General features: G+C 41.5%; 1 protein-coding gene across 1 annotated transcript in view; it reads left to right on the plus strand.

Moving 5' to 3' along the window:
- LOC124612977 (B-cell receptor CD22-like) overlaps nt 1-18,730 on the plus strand; it is a 115,828-nt gene that overhangs the window by 42,556 nt on the left and 54,542 nt on the right. Inside the window, exons 6-7 of the mRNA XM_047141505.1 lie at nt 2,202-2,361; nt 16,456-16,779. Coding sequence (XP_046997461.1) covers nt 2,202-2,361; nt 16,456-16,779 — 484 coding nt within the window. The remainder of the gene's footprint in view (nt 1-2,201; nt 2,362-16,455; nt 16,780-18,730) is intronic.

Consider the following 18,730-nt stretch of genomic DNA (forward strand, 5'->3'; position numbering starts at 1 on the left):
GCCAGTGACTGCAATCACCTCACACAACATCCAACGTGTTCATCATATCATTCATCAGACCCATCAGTTCGGCCCACTCAAAGAAAGTCATCGGGGACATCGTTTTGAACAAGTGCAGTCTTTGAAGTGTTCTTTGCGTCAGTGGGTGATGGAGCATGACTGTAGGTGTATGAATGACCATGTGTCAAGGTGGGGAAAACTTACGAACAAAGATAAAGAGTATATTGAAAAGTTACAAATTAATCGTGAATGTTATAACTGTTAACTCACATATTGTGCTCATATCAATGTTCACTTACTTTAGCTGTGGTATAAAAATAAAGACACGTCTTAGGACACAAACTATTTCTCTCTAATGTCCAAAACTTTATTTCAGTTTCACGGAGACGCAAATAAACTTCAAATGGTACTGAATGAAAGCACTACTGTGGAACGTTAGTGAATTCGTGGTGGTTCTATATGCCTATTAGATTATGTCGTGCTGTATAGACTTCCGTGGTTAATTTGTCTGTGCAGACTACGTGCTTGACAGTATCTGTGAACGTTTCCTCTTGGTCGATGCAGCGCAAATATACACACTGCCTGATTTCCATTGTGTGTATCATCAGATGTTGGCCGTCTTTTACTTGCGTACATTCAGTATAGTAACATTTAAAGTAAGTTCCACTTTCTAACAACCCTACCACGACAAAGGTCAGCAGTTAATAATGATAGTGGTGTTGCTCACGCTGCTAAATACTGCATTTTCGGGCAACAACAGTCATATTATGTGGCAGGTGTCATTAGAGCACAGTTAATAAAGCCATTTCATGTAATAACCAAAAAAATATGCACTCATCTTTTCGTGTTTCCCACGCTGGTTTGGTCGTAAAATCACGGCTCAGTTGTCGAAAATCTAGGTCGTTATGATTCCAAGCTAGGATGCAAAGAGGCCTAGGTTTTATTCTGCTATATTCAAAAGTTTTGTAGATGCGCTTCACAAATCATTCTTGGAGATTAAACCTTTCAAAGTTACCACAATAGTGATGTGGAAAAAAAACAGCACTCCGAAATTAAGTCACACTTCCTTTTAATTGCTTTTATTGCAATATCACGTAAACACAAAACATCACTTCACAATACAAAACATACTTGAAAACATCTCTCTCACAGTCACTGTTAAAGTTCACATTTTATAAGCGGACTACGTTATGCGTCTTTCCAACATGACGTCCAACACTTGACTTTTTCAAGGTCTGACTCTCTCTAACAACTCAACAACCAACTAATAATCGCTTACGCGCACAAAAATCAGAGTTACAAGTACGTCAAAGATCATAGTGGCAAAAGAAAGAATACACATAAGAATAATATCATTGCAATATAAACATATCGATGTATCAAAAATGAAATCAAATCTGAATGTTGTCTCAGAAATATGTTAAGTAGTTAACAGAAATACAGTAGAATATTACTGGTATCGAGAGGTTCAGGTGAGGTACCATAATGGTTACGTAATTCAAGTACCATTACAACTTGTATCTCCGATCATTGTTTTAATACGGAACTACAGACACAAATAGAATGAAGACATCCTGATAGACACTACGTCTTTTCCATTATGTGAATCATCAGATGTTGGTTGTGTTTTAATGGGGTACATTCAATACAGAAGTATTTAAGATGTGATCCAGGAGCCAAATCTTTTTTTCTTTGCCATGAAAATAGAGACCTAAATAGAATGAAGACATCCAGGTAGCTGCAGGGAGCAGCTGGTTTAAAGCCACACAAAATACCGAGGAATGAGTGCGATCCTAGTTAGCGAGTAAGTCATTTGTCCAGGCACTGTCTCGCTCACGGTGACCAGTCATGAACTACGAACTCCGTGGTAACGGTATAGGGAAATCTATACAAAAGTTCCAATATTGTCTGACCCCTCATCGTTCGTAAATATTAATACTCCCCGCTGTAATGTTCACGTAACATAGTGATACTTTTTGAAAATCTAAGCTCTCTTGAGTGGGTTGAATGCTGCTGACCTATAAGAGTTAAAGCTGAAGGCATGGAGGTGGAGAGAACGGCGCTATTCAGTAACACAACTGACACTTTCAATCGATAACGGCAGCTGAGAAGGACTCTAAAATGTATTGTTTTGTCCGAACGCCCAGAAGTACATTAAGCTGAATCTAACGTAACGGTGTGCTGCTCGTTTCCTTTTGCAGGGTCGCCTGCTAGAGGAAATTCATTCTAGGGGACCGCTCATCCAGTCGTTCACTCTGCGTCTGAACGCCATCAACCGCACAATGGCAGGCAATTACTCCTGCGTCTCATCCAATGCAGTTGGAGACACTGAGAGTCCTCCACTGCCGCTGACCATTATGCGTAAGTTGCCTCACAACTGAACATTGAAGTTTTTGTTTAAAGTATTGGCACAAAATTCAGATCGATAACTGCAAGTAGGTACTTATATTTTGTTTTGTTTTTTAAGTCATCAGTCTTTTGACAGGTCCGACACGAAATCCTCTCCTGTTCCAACCTCTTCATCTCAGAGTACCACTTGCAGCCTGGGTCCTCAATTATTTTCTGGATATATTCCAATTACTGTCTTCCTCTACAGCTCCCTCTAGTACATTCTACTTGTCAGGAGTACGTTGTCAACAAGACACCGTACCATTTACCTCTGTATTGGCTAGACATTTGTTATCAGTACTTACCATACTGATAACAATTGTCCAGCCCTTATTGAGATAAATGGTGTTGTCTCTGGATAACGACGTACTCCTGGGAAAGTTAATTTTGGTTGGGTTCATGTGTAGCTCTAATTATGTAGGATAACGGGTGCAGTTGTCGCAGTTGGGTAGTTGCTGCAACAGAACACGATGCCTTAAGGCAAATCATTCGATGCAACTATCAAAATGGAAGATCGTAACCGGTAGCTCATCAACCAGAAATGAAGAACGCAAATCAAATTCCAGAAATGAATTTCATTATTCTTGATCTGTATCATCACCAACCTACGGAAAGCTTAAGTAACATATACGACGACTTTTACCAGAATTTAGCAGCAACAGTGCAGTTTGACAATAATATTGCACGTTCAATTCCTGCCACAGTCACCACGTGGTAATGTTGTTTCTAAATTCCATAGTAGCTTCCTTTACGTTGTGATGGGTAAGGCCACTTGCATTCGGTGTACAGGATCGTATCACCAGAAACCAGCGCCACAAACTTCGTAAATATGTCGTTTTCTCTTTATAATTCGTATATTTGAATGATTATATTTCTAGCAACGCTTATTTTGAAGCAGATTCATTGTATTGCTCATAAAAAAATAAATAATAAATAAATCAAGATTTTGTGTAAGTTTGTCTTATGACCAAAGAGGTTCCTCTTAATCAAACGTAATTGTAAAACTCAGCACATTCCTATGCCAGAGGTAGAACTACTTGTGATATTTTCTGACTTAATATTAATACATTTCAAACATTTGCTTGTCAAGCAATGTCTTCGAGCAGAGATATTATTAGTTCACCTATTATTTGCTATATTTTTTTGAATAAATGTATTTCAAACCTTTCTTTTTTTTGTTTCTAGAAGCTGCAGATTAACATGAATTGCAATATTGACTAATTTAGCGAATGCTTACTATATAAACCAACACTTTAAGTCCAAAATGTTCTTAATTGATATATAACTCTGTACAATCAAATTAACGTGCAAGAGCTTAATAACATTAGTGTTTAGATTCAATATTGCCTCAATCCACACATGATTAGCATTTGACAGAAACTCATACAGAAGTCCTTGAGAGCTGCTAATTGAGTTATAAAATTAAAATTCATTTCAATATAATAATATGCATTGATTTTCTTGACAAAGTGACTAAAAAATTCTCCCGGCCATCGACTGATTTGTTGATATCCACGGACCGCATATTCATGAACTGGTGCACGTGTCATGTCAGAAAGAGAAAACAGACATTTCTGTTATACATTGATAAACGTTTAATAATATACGTTCAAGTAACTAATTGTTAAGTAGCTCAGGCCGTAAAAGAACAGCGGTTTCCCAATTGCTGTTCGGAAATACAAGAAAGGTTACTGTTCTCAACAGCCTTGGCTGGCGACCAAGCCAGGCATATGCTGAGATGAAAGAAACAATGTATTTTGGGACCTTCAGAAAAAGCTTATTCGTTTCTGCTGTTGTCCACATAAGTTTGCAGATCTGCTTTCACCTCTCGCTTTCTTCCGCACTAACACTGGCGGCTATTATCGCAGATCACGACCGCATTACACCTTATGTGCCTTTAAATCGTTCTACAGGAATGGCAGAACCGACAGGTGCCCTTAACCGAAACCATGGAAAACTTAACTTTGCATGGGGGACCGGGAATGTGTACGCGAATCCATTGTGACACTATTGTACTACGACGTAATGCTTCGCTAGCATTCTGGGACTCTATAGGCGTGTCATTCATGTGTCTTGGTCACAGTCTCTCACCTCTTGAAACGAATTTTTCAACGCCTTAAGAGATGTTTTCTACGTTTATAAGAGTGCTGCCCATTTGAGGGAACCATAATCTATTCACATGAACCCCATGCGTCTCCGCGTTAATCGTTTCATTTACATACTCGCAGTTTTGATCCCAAAATTAAACTAAACTCCGCCCGAACAGGCCACGACGGCCCAATGGTACCGACCAGCCGCCATGTCATCTTCAACCCAAAGGCGTCACTGGAGACGGATTTGGAGGTGCTTGTGGTCAGCACACTGCTCTCCAGGCCGTTTTTCAGTTCACGAGACCGGAGTTTTGATTGTAGTGTGTATTATTTTTATTGATTTCCTTTTACTTTTTGCTCAAAGAAAGGGGGGTATGAAAAATGATTCTGCTTTGGGAAAACGCAACTTTCTAATTATCGACTGACACATCTTTCGGTGAACTTCCACCATCGTGAAAGAGTTCATTTTCTTAAGTCGAATGACAGGTAAATATAGTTACATTATACACACACACACACACACACACACACATATATATATATATATATATATATATATATATATATATATATATATATATATATATATAGGGTGTTACAAAAAGGTATGTTATGTGGACATGTGTCCGGAAACGCTCACTTTCCACGTTAGAACTCATTTTGTTACTTCTCTTCAAATCACATTACTCATAGAATGGAAAAACACACCAACAGAACGTACCAGCGTGACCTCAAACACTTTGTTACAGGAAATGTTCAAAATGTCCTCCGTTAGCGAGGATACATTCATCCACCATCCGTCGCATGGAATCCCTGATGCGCTGATGCAGCCCTGGAGAATGGCGTATTGTATCACAGCCGTCCACAATACACAATACGAGCACGAAGAGTCTCTACATTTGGTACCGGGGTTGCGTAGACAAGGGCTTTCAAATGCCCCCATAAATGAAAGTCAAGAGGGTTGAGGTCAGGAGAGCGTGGAGGCCATGGAATTGGTCCGCCTCTACCAATCCATCGGTCACCGAATCTGTTGTTGAGAAGCGTACGAACACTTCGACTGAAATGTGCAGGAGCATCGTGCATGAACCACATGTTGTGTCGTACTTGTAAAGGCACATGTTCTAGCTGCACAGGTAGAGTATCTCGTATGAAATCATGATAACGTGCTCCATTGAGCATAGGTGGAAGAACATGGGGCCCAATCAAGACATCACCAACAATGCCTGCCCAAACTTTCACAAAAAATCTGTGTTGATGACGTGATTGCACAATTGCGTGCGGATACTCGTCAGCCCACACATGTTGATTGTGAAAATTTACAATTTGATCACGTTGGAATGAAGCCTCATCCGTAAAGAGAACATTTGCACTGAAATGAATATTGACACATTGTTGGATGAACCATTCGCAGAAGTGTACCCGTGGAGGCCAATCAGCTGCTGATAGTACCTGGACACGCTGTACATGGTACGGAAACAACTGGTTCTCCCGTAGCACTCTCCATACAGTGACGTGGTCAACGTTACCTTGTACAGCACCAACATCTCTGACGCTGACATTAGGGTTACCGTCAACTGCACGAAGAAATGCCTCGTCCATTGCAGGTGTCCTCGTCGTTCTAGGTCTTCCTCAGTCTCGACTCATAGGCTGGAATGTTCCGTGCTCCCTAAGACGCCGATCAATTGCTTCTAACGTCTTCCCATCGGGACACCTTCGTTCTGGAAATCTGTCTCGATACAAACGTACCGCGTCACGGCTGTTGCCCCGTGCTAATCCATACATCAAATGGGCATCTGCCAACTCCGCATTTGTAAACATTGCACTGACTGCAAAACCACGTTCGTGATGAACACTAACCTGTTGATGCTACGTACTGATGTGCTTGATGCTTGTGCTGTAGAGCAATGAGTCGCATGTCAGCACAAGCACCGAAGTCAACATTACCTTCCTTCAATTGGGCCAACTGGCGGTGGATCGAGGAAGTACAGTACATACTGACGAAACTAAAATGAGCTCTAACATGGAAATTAAGCGTTTCCGGACGCATGTCCACTTAACATATTTTCTTTATTTGTATGTGAGGAATGTTTCCTGAAAATTTGGCCGTACCTTTTTGTAACCCCCTATATATATACTGGATTATATTGAGGACAGTAATTCCAACGGCTGTGGGCTCATCCTTACAAAATAATTAGAGAATGTTCTTTATTTTAATAAAATACCTTACTTACTATCACATGCAGATGTTCCAGAAGGTGTCTGTTGTCTTCTGCCGGCTCATGTTTTGTCAGTGTGTCATCTGGAAGTAATGACGATATTTCTGTAGCTGGGGGAAAGAGAATGTTAGGACTAAAATGAAAATATTTGTAATTATTAATGTTATATTATCTTAAGGGGACATTGTATGTCCTATGCCGCCAATATGAAATTATCAAATTTTGTGACCCATTATCTTGGGAAATTTTTAAGACACCAACTTACAATTTTTGAATACACCTTTATAGATACATTGAACTAGAATGATTACTAAAACTGTATTGTGGGGCATGTTATCTTTTTTTTCCAAACACTTATTTTTTGACAGAATTTTGTAAATAAATGAACAAAACAACTCTGAATATTTTAATTATTCTAGTTCCATATGTATTGAATCTCACACTTGATACGCTGTGAAAATTTCGTGTCTCTACCATCAGTACTTTTGTTAGAAAACGGGTCATTTATTGCAAAAAAAAAAAGTTCTTAGGTAATGAGGTTTAAAACTTTTTAATTACAAATTCTCATACAGACTTACATTTTTGCGTCTTTTATGCACTATAATTGCCCTGGCCCATAGTCTGTGTCATCTTCAGTGTCACAACAGCCCAGTGCTTGTCTCCTCCTTTTCTTTCTTGCTTCTTTTGTCCTTTGCTGAGCAGCTAACTCTGCTTCATGTACACGAAGCTCATCCAGTTCCCTCAGTCCTTCAGCTGTGTTCTGTGTAAATCTTACCCCAAACTTTTCCAGAACCTTCAGTCTTTCATTGTTCCCACCACAAAAAGTTATTACAGCGTCAGACACTGCTGACTTCAGAGTCATAAGACCAACAAATACATTTTTAGGCACACGACATCACACAACATTATTGAAGGACTGATTCACATTCTGGGTCTTCCCATGTAAACACTTCTTTAGTATCGAGAATGAGATTTTCACTCTGCCGCGGAATGCGCGCTGATATGGAACTAACTCCCAGATCAAAACTGTGTGCCTGACCGAGACTCGAACTCGGGACCTTTGTCTTTCGCGGAAAAAGTGCTCTACCATCTGAGCTACCCAAGCACGACTCACGCTCCGTCCTCACAGCAGTACTTATGCCAGTACCTCGTCTCCTACCTTCCAAAGTTTACAGAAGCTCTCCTGCGAACCTTGCAGAACTAGTACTCCTGAAAGAAAGGATATTGCGGAGACGTGGCTTAGCCACGGCCTGGGGGTTGTTTTCAGAGTGAGATTTTAACTCTGCAGCGGAGTGTGCGCTGACATGAAACTTTCTTTCACGAGTGCTAGTTCTGCAAGGTTCGCAGGAGACCTTCTGTAAAGTTTGGAAGGTAGGAGACGAGGTATTGGCAGAAGTACAGCTGTGAGGACGGGGCATGAGTCCTGCTTGGGAGCTCAGATGGTGGAGCACTTGCCCGTGAAAGGCAAAGGTCCCGAGTTCGTGTCTCGGTCCGTCACACAGTTTTAATCTGCCAAGAACTTTCACTTCCATAGTAGCTCAGGATATGCCTAATCTCTGTAAATAGGTTTGATTGTCTCCTTTACTGCCAAAAGATGAGAATGTTTATGTGCAAATTCATTCAGAGTGGTAGAAAATTCAGCTCGTCTGTATTTACACCAAGTGTTTGGTGCAGCTGGACACAAAGCATGACATGGCTTTTCATCAGTTGACATTCGATGAAAGAAAGTGCTCCACACAGCTCTTTTCATCTTCTCTACATTATCACAGTTATCTCTAATGGCCTTCCCATAATATTCCTGTAATTCATCGATTACTTTGTTCGTTAGTCTTCCAGCCGTTAATCTCACTATTTTCAACGAAAACCAGTATCAGAAACAAAGAACTGATTTGTTTACTCGTAATGCCAACTTCTGAGACGTAGCAGTAGGCACAAAACGAAGCAATTCGCAGCCTTCTAGATTGTGTAGTACCCAAGATATGACTGCTCAACTGTGACAGTGTATTGGTAACCACGAAATTTGATAGTTACGCGTCAACATTCAAAATATTATTTGAAGGTCTCACAATTGTCTGATTTTAATGTGTTGTACACCAAAATGTTCAGGAATGTGGCAAGTACACTATGGAGTAGAAATCGGAAAATGTCAAATTTCAACGAATTTCACGTACATTGTCCCCTTAATAGCAAAGCTGGCGGTACCGGAAGGTTGGAGTCAACAGCATAATCATTTACTAGGCTATGCTCCTGTTGGAGGTGGTAAGCCGTTGCCTTCCTCCGAACTTTGAATTGAATTACCAAGTCCTTTGTACAGTGGCATCCAGTTTAACGTCGACATGGAGTCACGGTTTTAAACTCGCTAATTTTCAGTTCAGCCATCATTTGAAGAAATGAAAGAAGTGGCAAGTGCCAGTTTAAAATCCTAGAAGGGACTGGGAATCGATCTACGTACTTCTGGATTTGTCGTCTGGTACTGTAACACTCACTGAGTACCTTACTGTTTTCGTTTCATACGCTATATTCTGCAGTCACCAGTGTTGTATTAAATGTCTCTTAACGTCTTTATGCTAGGATACCTTACTTCTTTTAGGAATGTGATAGTTAAGAAGGTGCAGTAATTTGCTGTAACATTAAAAAATTAGTCGCTTTTGGCACACTCCACATCGGTCGCTGTCCACCTACTTTTAACTGCTCGCTCTTCTGCTCCTGTCATGATGTAGAGGCGCTTCCGAGCTGGTAAGCGGGCGTTGGCTGTTCCTTGAGGAGTGAACAGCGGTGCGCTTGCTGTGGTGAGAGGAGGTGTTTGTGGCCGGAGTAGCAGCAGCTTAGTGGTGGGCGGTCCTCTTGGTCAGAGCAGAGTAAGCAGCCACGATGCTGTGGGCGAATAGAGCGTGCTTTGGGTCTCCATGTGGACGGGCGTGTGAAGCGCATGCCAGAAGTTCCTGGCCCGAATAGCACATTCGGCCCTTCAGACGGTCGTTATTTGAAAGTGCGTTCGTGAAAAACGTGTGATTGAAACACAATGAAACTTTGGGGAAACATTTGTAAGAACACTAGGAAGAGAAATAACGACATAATCGCCAAATGAAAGGCGGTCTAACTTCATAAGAGAGGATAACATATTGTTGATGGCGCACTACTTTTACCTTCCAGGTTACAAACTTTGTTCGACGTGACGAACACGTGCATCCACGACAGCATGGAACAGCACTAGGGATAACATTTCAATATTGTTCGCTGCCATTTTCGAACGGTGTACGATTGGATGTTCACCTGACATTACACAGCTGATGCTCTGCTGTAAGATCGCACGTTACGTACGGCATTTTCAGCCAACAGTAGCTCCTTCAACAGCTCGTGGCGAAGTTGGCCGTCGGCCTCTCTCAGGACCAGTTCCCAAATCGTCAGTTAATTCAAATACCCGGATCGTGCTCTTCAACCTCAGTGTGGAAAGAGGACCTCTTCATACCGCAAAGAGCGGCAGCACTACTCATGTTCTTTTGAGAAAACAGCTTCAGGAGTAAAGCCCTGCTCACCTTCTCCAGATCCTTGTTAAATATCCACGACTATAATGCACACTGATGCTTGTGTTTCACTCTACGTCGCCATACCATCACCGGTGCCTAACAAGTATTGAAACTAGTAACAATGCAAATCCTGCAGCACACAGTTTGAAATTGCAACACCAAAAAATTCCTAATGTGGAGAAATGAAATTTAAGCAATACAAATTTGTAGGTAACATGTTTAAGGAATAACATTGCAAGATCACAGATTAATGTAAGCGCGAGGTAAGCCATTGCAGATTTGAAAAACTAGTACATTAATAACTGGTCTAACTGCATAGAATCATGGAAACTTGCATGCATTGTGTTGTACAGAGTCACATGTCTTGCTGTTGGATGGAGTTCCATGCCTGTTGCACTTGATCAATACAGGGACGGTTAACGCTGTTTGTGGATGACACTTCAGTCATCATCCGCTGATGTTACGTATGTGCTCGACATCTGGGGATCGAGCAGGCCAAGGAAACATGTCGACACTCTGAAGAGCATGTTGGGTTACAACAGTGGTATGTGGGCGAGCGTTGTCCTGTTGGAAAGCACCCCATGGGTTGTTGTTCAGGAATGGCAGCGCAACAGCTCGAATCACTAGATTGGCATACAAATTAGCAATCAGAGTGAGTGGGTTAACACGAGATTGCTCCTTCTGTCACACGTAATCTCACCTCAAGTCGAGGTGTAGATCCAATGCGTCTAGCACGCAGACAGGTTGGTTGCGGCCCTCTTCAGGGCTCCTAACCAACACACTGTCAACATTGGCACCGAGACAGAACCAGCTTTCATCGGAAAATACAACAGACCTTCACCCTGCCCTCAAATAAGCTCTCGCTTGACCCCACTAAAGTCGCAAATGGCCATGATTTGGGGTCAGTGGAATGCACGCTACAGTGCTTCTGGCTCGGAGCTCTCGTTGAGGTAACCGATTTGTAACAACCGTTGCGTCACTCAGATGCCAACTGCTGCTCGAATTGCTGCTGCAGAAGCACTAAGATGCGCCAGAGGCATACGTCGAACGCGACCACCTTCTCTCTTTCTCTGCAGTGCAATGTGGCTTTTAGGAGCCCAGTGTTCTTGTGGCCGTACACTCTCGTGACTACCGCTGTCAGCGTTCATGTACAGCGGCTACACTACTGCCAAGTCTTTCTGCCATATCGCTTAAGGACCGTAGAGTTTCTCGCAGCCCTAGTACACGTCCTCGTTCCAACTCAGTGTGGTGTTGATAAGGCGTCTTGGCGGGATACGGCGATCAGGATATTGTTGTTGTTGTGGTCTTCAACCCTGAGACTGCTTTGATGCAGCTCTCCATGCTACTCTATCCTGTGCAAGCTTCTTCATCTCCCAGTACCTACAGCAACCTACATCCTTCTGAATCTGCTTAGTGTATTCATCTCTTGGTCTCCCTCTACGATTTTACCCTCCACGCTGCCCTCCAATACTAAATTGGTGATCCCTTGATGCCTCAGAACATGTCCTACCAACCGATCCCTTCATCTGGTCAAGTTTTGCCACAAACTTCTCTTCTCCCCAATCCTATTCAATACTTCCTCATTAGTTATGTGATCTGCCCATCTAATCTTCAGCATTCTTCAGTAGCACAACATTTCGAAAGCTTCTATGCTCTTCCTGTCCAAACTATTTATCGTCCATGTTTCACTTCCATACATGGCTACACTCCATAGAACTACTTTCAGAAACGACTTCCTGACACTTAAATCTATACTCGATGTTAACAAATTTCTCTTCTTCAGAAACGCTTTCCTTGCCATTGCCAGTCTACATTTTATATCCTCTCTACTTCTATCATCATCAGTTATTTTGCTCCCCAAATAACAAAACTCCTTTATTGCTTTAAGTGTCTCATTTCCTAACCTAATTGTCTCAGCATCAGCCGACTTAATTCGATTAAATTCCATTATCCTCTTTTTCCCATTTGTTGATGTTTATCTTATATCCTCCTTTCAAGACACTATCCATTGCGTTCAACTGCTCTTGCAAGTCCTTTGCTGTCTCTGACAGAATTACAGTGTCATCGGCAAACCTCAAAGTTTTTATTTCATCTCCATGGATTTTAATACCTACTCCGAATTTTTCTTTTGTTTCCTTCACTGCCTGCTCAATATACAGATTGAATAACATCGGGGATAGACGACAACCCTGTGTCACTCCCTTCCCAACCACTGATTTCCTTTCATGCCCCTCGTCTCTTATAACTGCCATCTGGTTTCTCTACAAATTGTAAATAGCATTTCGCTCCCTGTATTTTAAACCTGCCACCTTCAGAATTCGAAAGAGAGTATTCCACTCAACATTGTCAAAAGCTTTCTCTAAGTCTACAAATGCTAGAAACGTAGGTTTGCCTTTCCTTAATCTAGCTTCTAAGATAAGTCGTAGGATCAGTATTGCCTCATGTGTTCCAATATTTCTACGGAATCCCTAATTGATCTTTCCCGAGGTCGGCTTTACCACTTTTTCCATTCGTCTGTAAAGAATTCGCGTTAGTATATTGCATCCGTGATTTATTAAACTGATTGTTAGGTAATTTTCACATCTGTCATGACCTGCTTTCTTTGGGATTGGAATTATTATATTCTTCTTGAAGTCTGAGGGAATTTCACCTGTCTCATACATCTCAAACTCTTCACGCAGAATCATATCTCCCATTTCGTCTTCATCTACATCCTCTTCCATTTCCATAATATTGTCCTCAAGTACATCGCCCTTGTATAGACCCTCTATATACTCCTTCCACCTTTCTGCTTTCCATTCTTTGCTTAGAACTGGGTTTCCATCTGAGCTCTTGATATTCATACAAGTGGTTCTCTTTTCTCCAAAGGTCTCTTTAATTTTCCTGTAGGCAGTGTCAATCTTACCCCTAGTGAGATAAGCCTCTACATCCCTGCATTTGTCCTCTAGCCATCCCTGTTTAGCCATTGTGCACTTCTTGTCGATCTCATTTTTGAGACGTGTGAATTCCATTTTGCATGATTCATTTACTGCATTTCAGGATTATACAGTAGAATAGGAATGACAAATGCAACATAAACAATGCAAGAATGAGACGAAGGGACCCGAAACATACCGGCCGCTGTGACCGAGTGTTTCTAAGCGCTTATGTCCGGGACCGCGCTGCTGCTCCGGTCACAGGTTCGAATCCTGCCTCGGGCATGGATGTGTGTGCTGTCCTTAGGTTACTTAGGATTATGTAGTTCTAGGTCTAGGGGACTGATGATCTCAGGTGTTAAGGCTATTGAGGACACGATGTTTTCAATGACTGGGTTCCTCGCCGAATTCAACTGAAAACCGCCGTCTCGATTGATAAGAGCCGTACTGTCATACAATCGTATTTCCACGGATTCGTTAATAATAGAACTCAAAAAGTTGGACGTATTGGCCACATTTTTTGTCTCTTTGTAATTCATTACATTTCCAGAGGAAATACAGTAAAGGAGGCGTGTATGACGCTGATGCTCTACAATGCTGTCCTGCACAGTATGCCTTGTTTGCCCTGTATAAAATTTGCCGCATTCGCACGGAATCCTGTAAACACCTGCCTTGCGCAGATCTAGGTCGTCTTTGGCCGATCCCAACGGCGACGAAATTTTTGCAGGAGGGCAAGACAATTCTTTTCGTAATATTCTGCCTATCTGCGCTGAAATGTTACCAATGTATGGTAAACAGGCATTCGTATTAAAGGCCTCTTCCTCTTCTATGCTCTGTCGCTTATAGGTCTGTAGTTCCCTCTCCACTTGCAGGGGCGAATTCCCATTCTTCCAAAATACAATCTGCTCTTGCTCCGGTTCCGTTAGAAAACTGTCGGCGTGGGAGATGACTTGCGCTTGGTGAATCCAGATCTTCAAAACACCTATCGTTTGTGCCGGATGGTGACAACTAGCGGCTTGCAAGTACAGGTCTGTGTGAGTAGGCTTCCTGTATACTGAAAGACAAAGTGTGTCATCGCCCTTTTTTTGTTTTCTTGTAAGGTGTTCAGGTGTTGTAGGAATTCTCCCAGACGATCCAAACCATGAGGCCAAACTATAAAAGTATCGTCAGAATATCGGCAAAATACAGTTGCTTTAAAAGTGGCTGAGGCTAGTGATCGCTCCTCAAAATTTTCCATAAAAAGATTGGCCACCGGGGGAGACAAAGGACTCCTCATAGCGACACTACTCACAAAACGCGTTGTTAAATAAAGAATATGTAGAGGAGACGGCGTGCTCAAACAGCGCTGTAATGCCAGCTCAAAGGTATTGCCAATGAGATGTAGTGAGTCCACAAGACGTAGATTTATAAAGAGTGAACCCACATCACAACTGATCAAAAAGTCATTACTTTGCAGTTGGAATGACTAGACTGATGAAATGACTAGACTTCTGTATGTGATGTGGACATTTTCCTACCATTGGTTTGAGCAAAAACGCCAAGTACTGTGCTAAGTCATATGTGTCTGCTCCAGTATTACTCAGAATTGAAAGTAATGGCACGTTATTCTTGTGGATCTTAGGCAATCCACATAGCCTACGTGGAACATTATCACCACGGAAGGTGCGCGGCGCAGCCGACTAGAACGCTCTCAAGTAGCGCATGCGCAACGCCAAGTGGATCCACCACGCATGTGCCGGCGGGGCCTTAAATACCAGAGCTCAGTGCGTTTCCGCCAGCATCACCTGAAGATGGCGAGAAGATTCTGCGCCTAAATACTGTGGCAGTTGTACCGAAATTTTGTGGAACAATATGTACCCCAGGAAAGTTTTAAATCTCTCATCAGGCTTCATGTTGTGGTGGGTCATTAGCTACAATTCGCAGGGACATGTGGTGCTGCAGTTGGGTACAGTAACCAATGTCGACAACGTTACTTGGGTCGTTTTCCCCATGTAACAGGAATTTCATTGACAGGACGGAAGTGTGCTTTTTTGTGGAGCAAATTCACATTCATATGCGGCTGATGAGACCCAACGTGCTCTTCGTTGTGTAGAACAATTGCCCTTTCCGGCAAAATCACCAGATCTGTCGCCAAATGAAGTCGTATGTTGAACCGGGAACATACTCGTTCTCTAGAACCTGCAAAAACCACTGCTGAATCGCAACAAAAGGTGACTAATACTTGGCAAAAGGGCCGGCCGTGGTGGACGAGTGGTTCTAGGCGCTTCAGTCCGGAACCGCGTGACTGCTACGGTCGCAGGTTCGAATCCTGCCTCGGGCATGGATGTGTGTGATGCCCTTAGGTTAAGGTTTTAAGTAGTTCTAAGTTCTAGAGGACTAATTACCTCAGATGTTAAGTCCCATACTGCTCATAGACATTTGAACCATTTTGAACTTGGCAAAATCTATTGCAAAACCCCTTTCAGTAGCTTTATAATAGTTTGCTTTAGGAAATACATGCCTGCGGTGCTGGCAGAGTGGGGTACACTCTGTATTGGTTCGACTGTATGGACACCTTCTATTGTGACAAGTGTGTTTCATTTGGGCTGACATCGTTATCATACATTACTGAAATGACTGTCATAACACAACAGGCAGAGTCAATTCACTTGAAAGTTTTCTGAGTATGCTACCGTGTGATACTGTAAATAATCGTTAATGAAGTTATCACTGTATCGGCCATGGTTGCAATGGGCTTCTTATTCCCTGAAGAATTGCATTGTAAATGAGGCTGAAACATTAGTGATAGTTATTTACAACATGACTCTGTACTATACTGGGCACTCTTTTACGTTTAGACACCCATCATAGTTTCAGGTGGACCATGTTGCCTTTCACCCATAATTTACCAGTTAAGTTCGCGAGATTTTCTGTCGCAGTTTTTAACAGACTACATCGTCCTGTTACCACGCTAGCCACACGTCACTGAATTCGTTCAATGCCCATTGACTTATTTATTTCATAATATCTCGAAACAGAGTTACCTATAATTGGTCACATCGGCACCTTGTAATGCGATTTCCGTTACATATTAACTGCTATCTGCGTCTTCCATTCACCCTCCCTAACAGTAATTGTATATGTTCGTCTCAAATCATTTCTTGGTATCACATCTAAAAATGTATAATGCTCACTTCTAACTTTCTTGTTTGCATTAATTTGCGTTTGTTACCCAATACACAATTTTCAGTATGTTGAACAGCATAGATAGGATGCTCAGAACCCACAAGTGTACATTTTGGAGTGTTGCGACTAATAAGGCAGCTTTCTTGTTGTACAGACGAACCAGTCTGCCGATGGCAGCATTCTCTGATGTACACCGTACCCCTTGGTAAACAGTTGGACTTGAACTGTGACGGTGCCGCCGTCCCACCACCAGACCGCTACCGCTGGATCTTCAGCCGATCGATGGAAACAGCGCCGTTCCTGACGCCTACGAGGGACCCCAGTGTGGAGAACATACCGTCTATAAAGTGGAAGGGTGGCCCCACATGGCGAAACTACCAGCTCAAGGAGGACGCGGACTACGGCACCTTCTATTGCTCGGCTATAAACGCCTTGGGACAGCAGCAGCGGCCGTGCGTATTCCATGTTGTTCCACCAGGTGAGTGTTGCTCTGAAAACATGTAGTTCGTAAGTCTTTCTTGACTTTCATGTAACTGGGCAACACACATAAACAGAAAATAAAAATTTTCGTGAGGTGACGGTATAGGATTTTGCACGTGTTAAATGAGTGAAAGAAACTGACGTTTAAACTCTAATGCAATAACTGAAATTCGCTGTCTATTACAATCATCATCAAAAAAATACCTGTTATAAGAAATATTTCTTTGCCATAAAACTAATTACTAAAATGGTTAACTAGTGATAAAACGTCTGAGTGCAACTAATTAACCCAAACCAATAAAAAAATCACTACAACTTTCCTTGTTTCAAAAGGATCCAAATTATGCGCAAAGAAGCAGTGCAGCAACACATAACTCAAAAATCTTCACTTGTCCAATTACCCTTTACAAAAATCGTGATTCACTATTCATCATTCTCTGTATCTTCGTTTTTGTGATCCATTTGCCATGTCCATCCAATCAGTAACAATAGCCAATACATAACTCTCTCACTAGCTGCTCTTAGAATGCTCAATGCAGCGACAGTATTATTAACAACTAAAGGCCACACTCCTTGTACTCAGAACCTGTGGGTGTAACATATCAACCATCGAAAGCCTCTGTTTGGAAATATCCAGTGTATGTATGTGAAATACACATCGAATGAAAACAGCGCTTACATCACTTTACTTGAGAATCAAAACTTGAACCAGAAACGTTACATACCCTGTCTCCCTCTTTTACGGGTTAGATTTTGTCAGCATGCTACTTACAGTTTTTTGAAGCAGCAGACAGCAAATTCTAACGCAGAACAGAAACAAAAGAAAAATACAAATTGAAATCCTGAACGAAAGTATGAGTACAATGAATGACATGCAATAAAACGTTTTTAAATTTTCAATACATAATGCAGTAGATTATTTATGAGTTATGTGTAAATGGATGACTTAACCAACAAATATTTAAGTAAAAAAAGCTATAGAATAACGTGAAATCGATTTAACAAGAGAAATGAAGGATAGTGTTCTGCTCAGGGAGGAAAGTGAAAGTGAGTCACACAGTTGTCATACACATGTCACATCACAACAAACCAAGATTTTCCAACGCTGAGTGTAGAGGAAGAAATCCGCAGAAAGTGTTGAAACAATCCACATGTGGGAACTAGAGGAACTCTGTTAAGTGACATGTCCTCCACCGACACTCTATCTAGCGTCTTCTCTTACGTGAGAGTGTAATGTAGTTGACTCACATGGTGGACACTCAGCAAGAGAGTTGGAATGTGTTCATAAGTGCCATCACAAATCCATTATTCGTAGTGACTCATTTGATGATGGCTCATTTATAACACGAGACCCATATTGTAGTTTATACATTGTCCAATCCATTTGTAGTTGAAACAGTAGTATATAATTAACACCTGTTCATTTCTTTCGTCTCAGGCACTGCATGTGCTTTGGTGACAGTAATCTCCCTGGCAAGTCCACTAGGCTAACGTGAAACGTAATAGAACATATTTTACAATATTTAACTAGCCATACAAGGCAAAATAAAATGTTTGAAACATGAGTAGTGCCTTGTTTGACAACATATCCCTGAAATGATGAAAGTCAATTTTTCATAAAATATTAGCACAAAAGTCTTAGCAATCATCAATAAGGGTTAACGTAAAACTTGACATGTAGTGTAATCGTAGCAGTAGAAATACGCAAAAATAATATTCCTAACAATTGTAAAAGTAAAACGTCTCAAATCTTATAAAACAAACGGAAAAAGGAAATAAGCGTAGTAGTAAAAGTCAAATTATAACCTATTAAAATAACTTAAAGCAAGAAAGATTTAAAAATGAATTTTATTTCTGCACACCCCCCTACTATAACATTTGTACTAATTTATCCAACTACACAGAAGACAAACCACTACTAACCCACTACAGACACATATAAGGACAGG

Source organism: Schistocerca americana, chromosome 4 (assembly GCF_021461395.2).
Source record: "Schistocerca americana isolate TAMUIC-IGC-003095 chromosome 4, iqSchAmer2.1, whole genome shotgun sequence".
In the NCBI taxonomy this organism is placed as follows: Eukaryota; Metazoa; Arthropoda; class Insecta; order Orthoptera; family Acrididae; genus Schistocerca; species Schistocerca americana.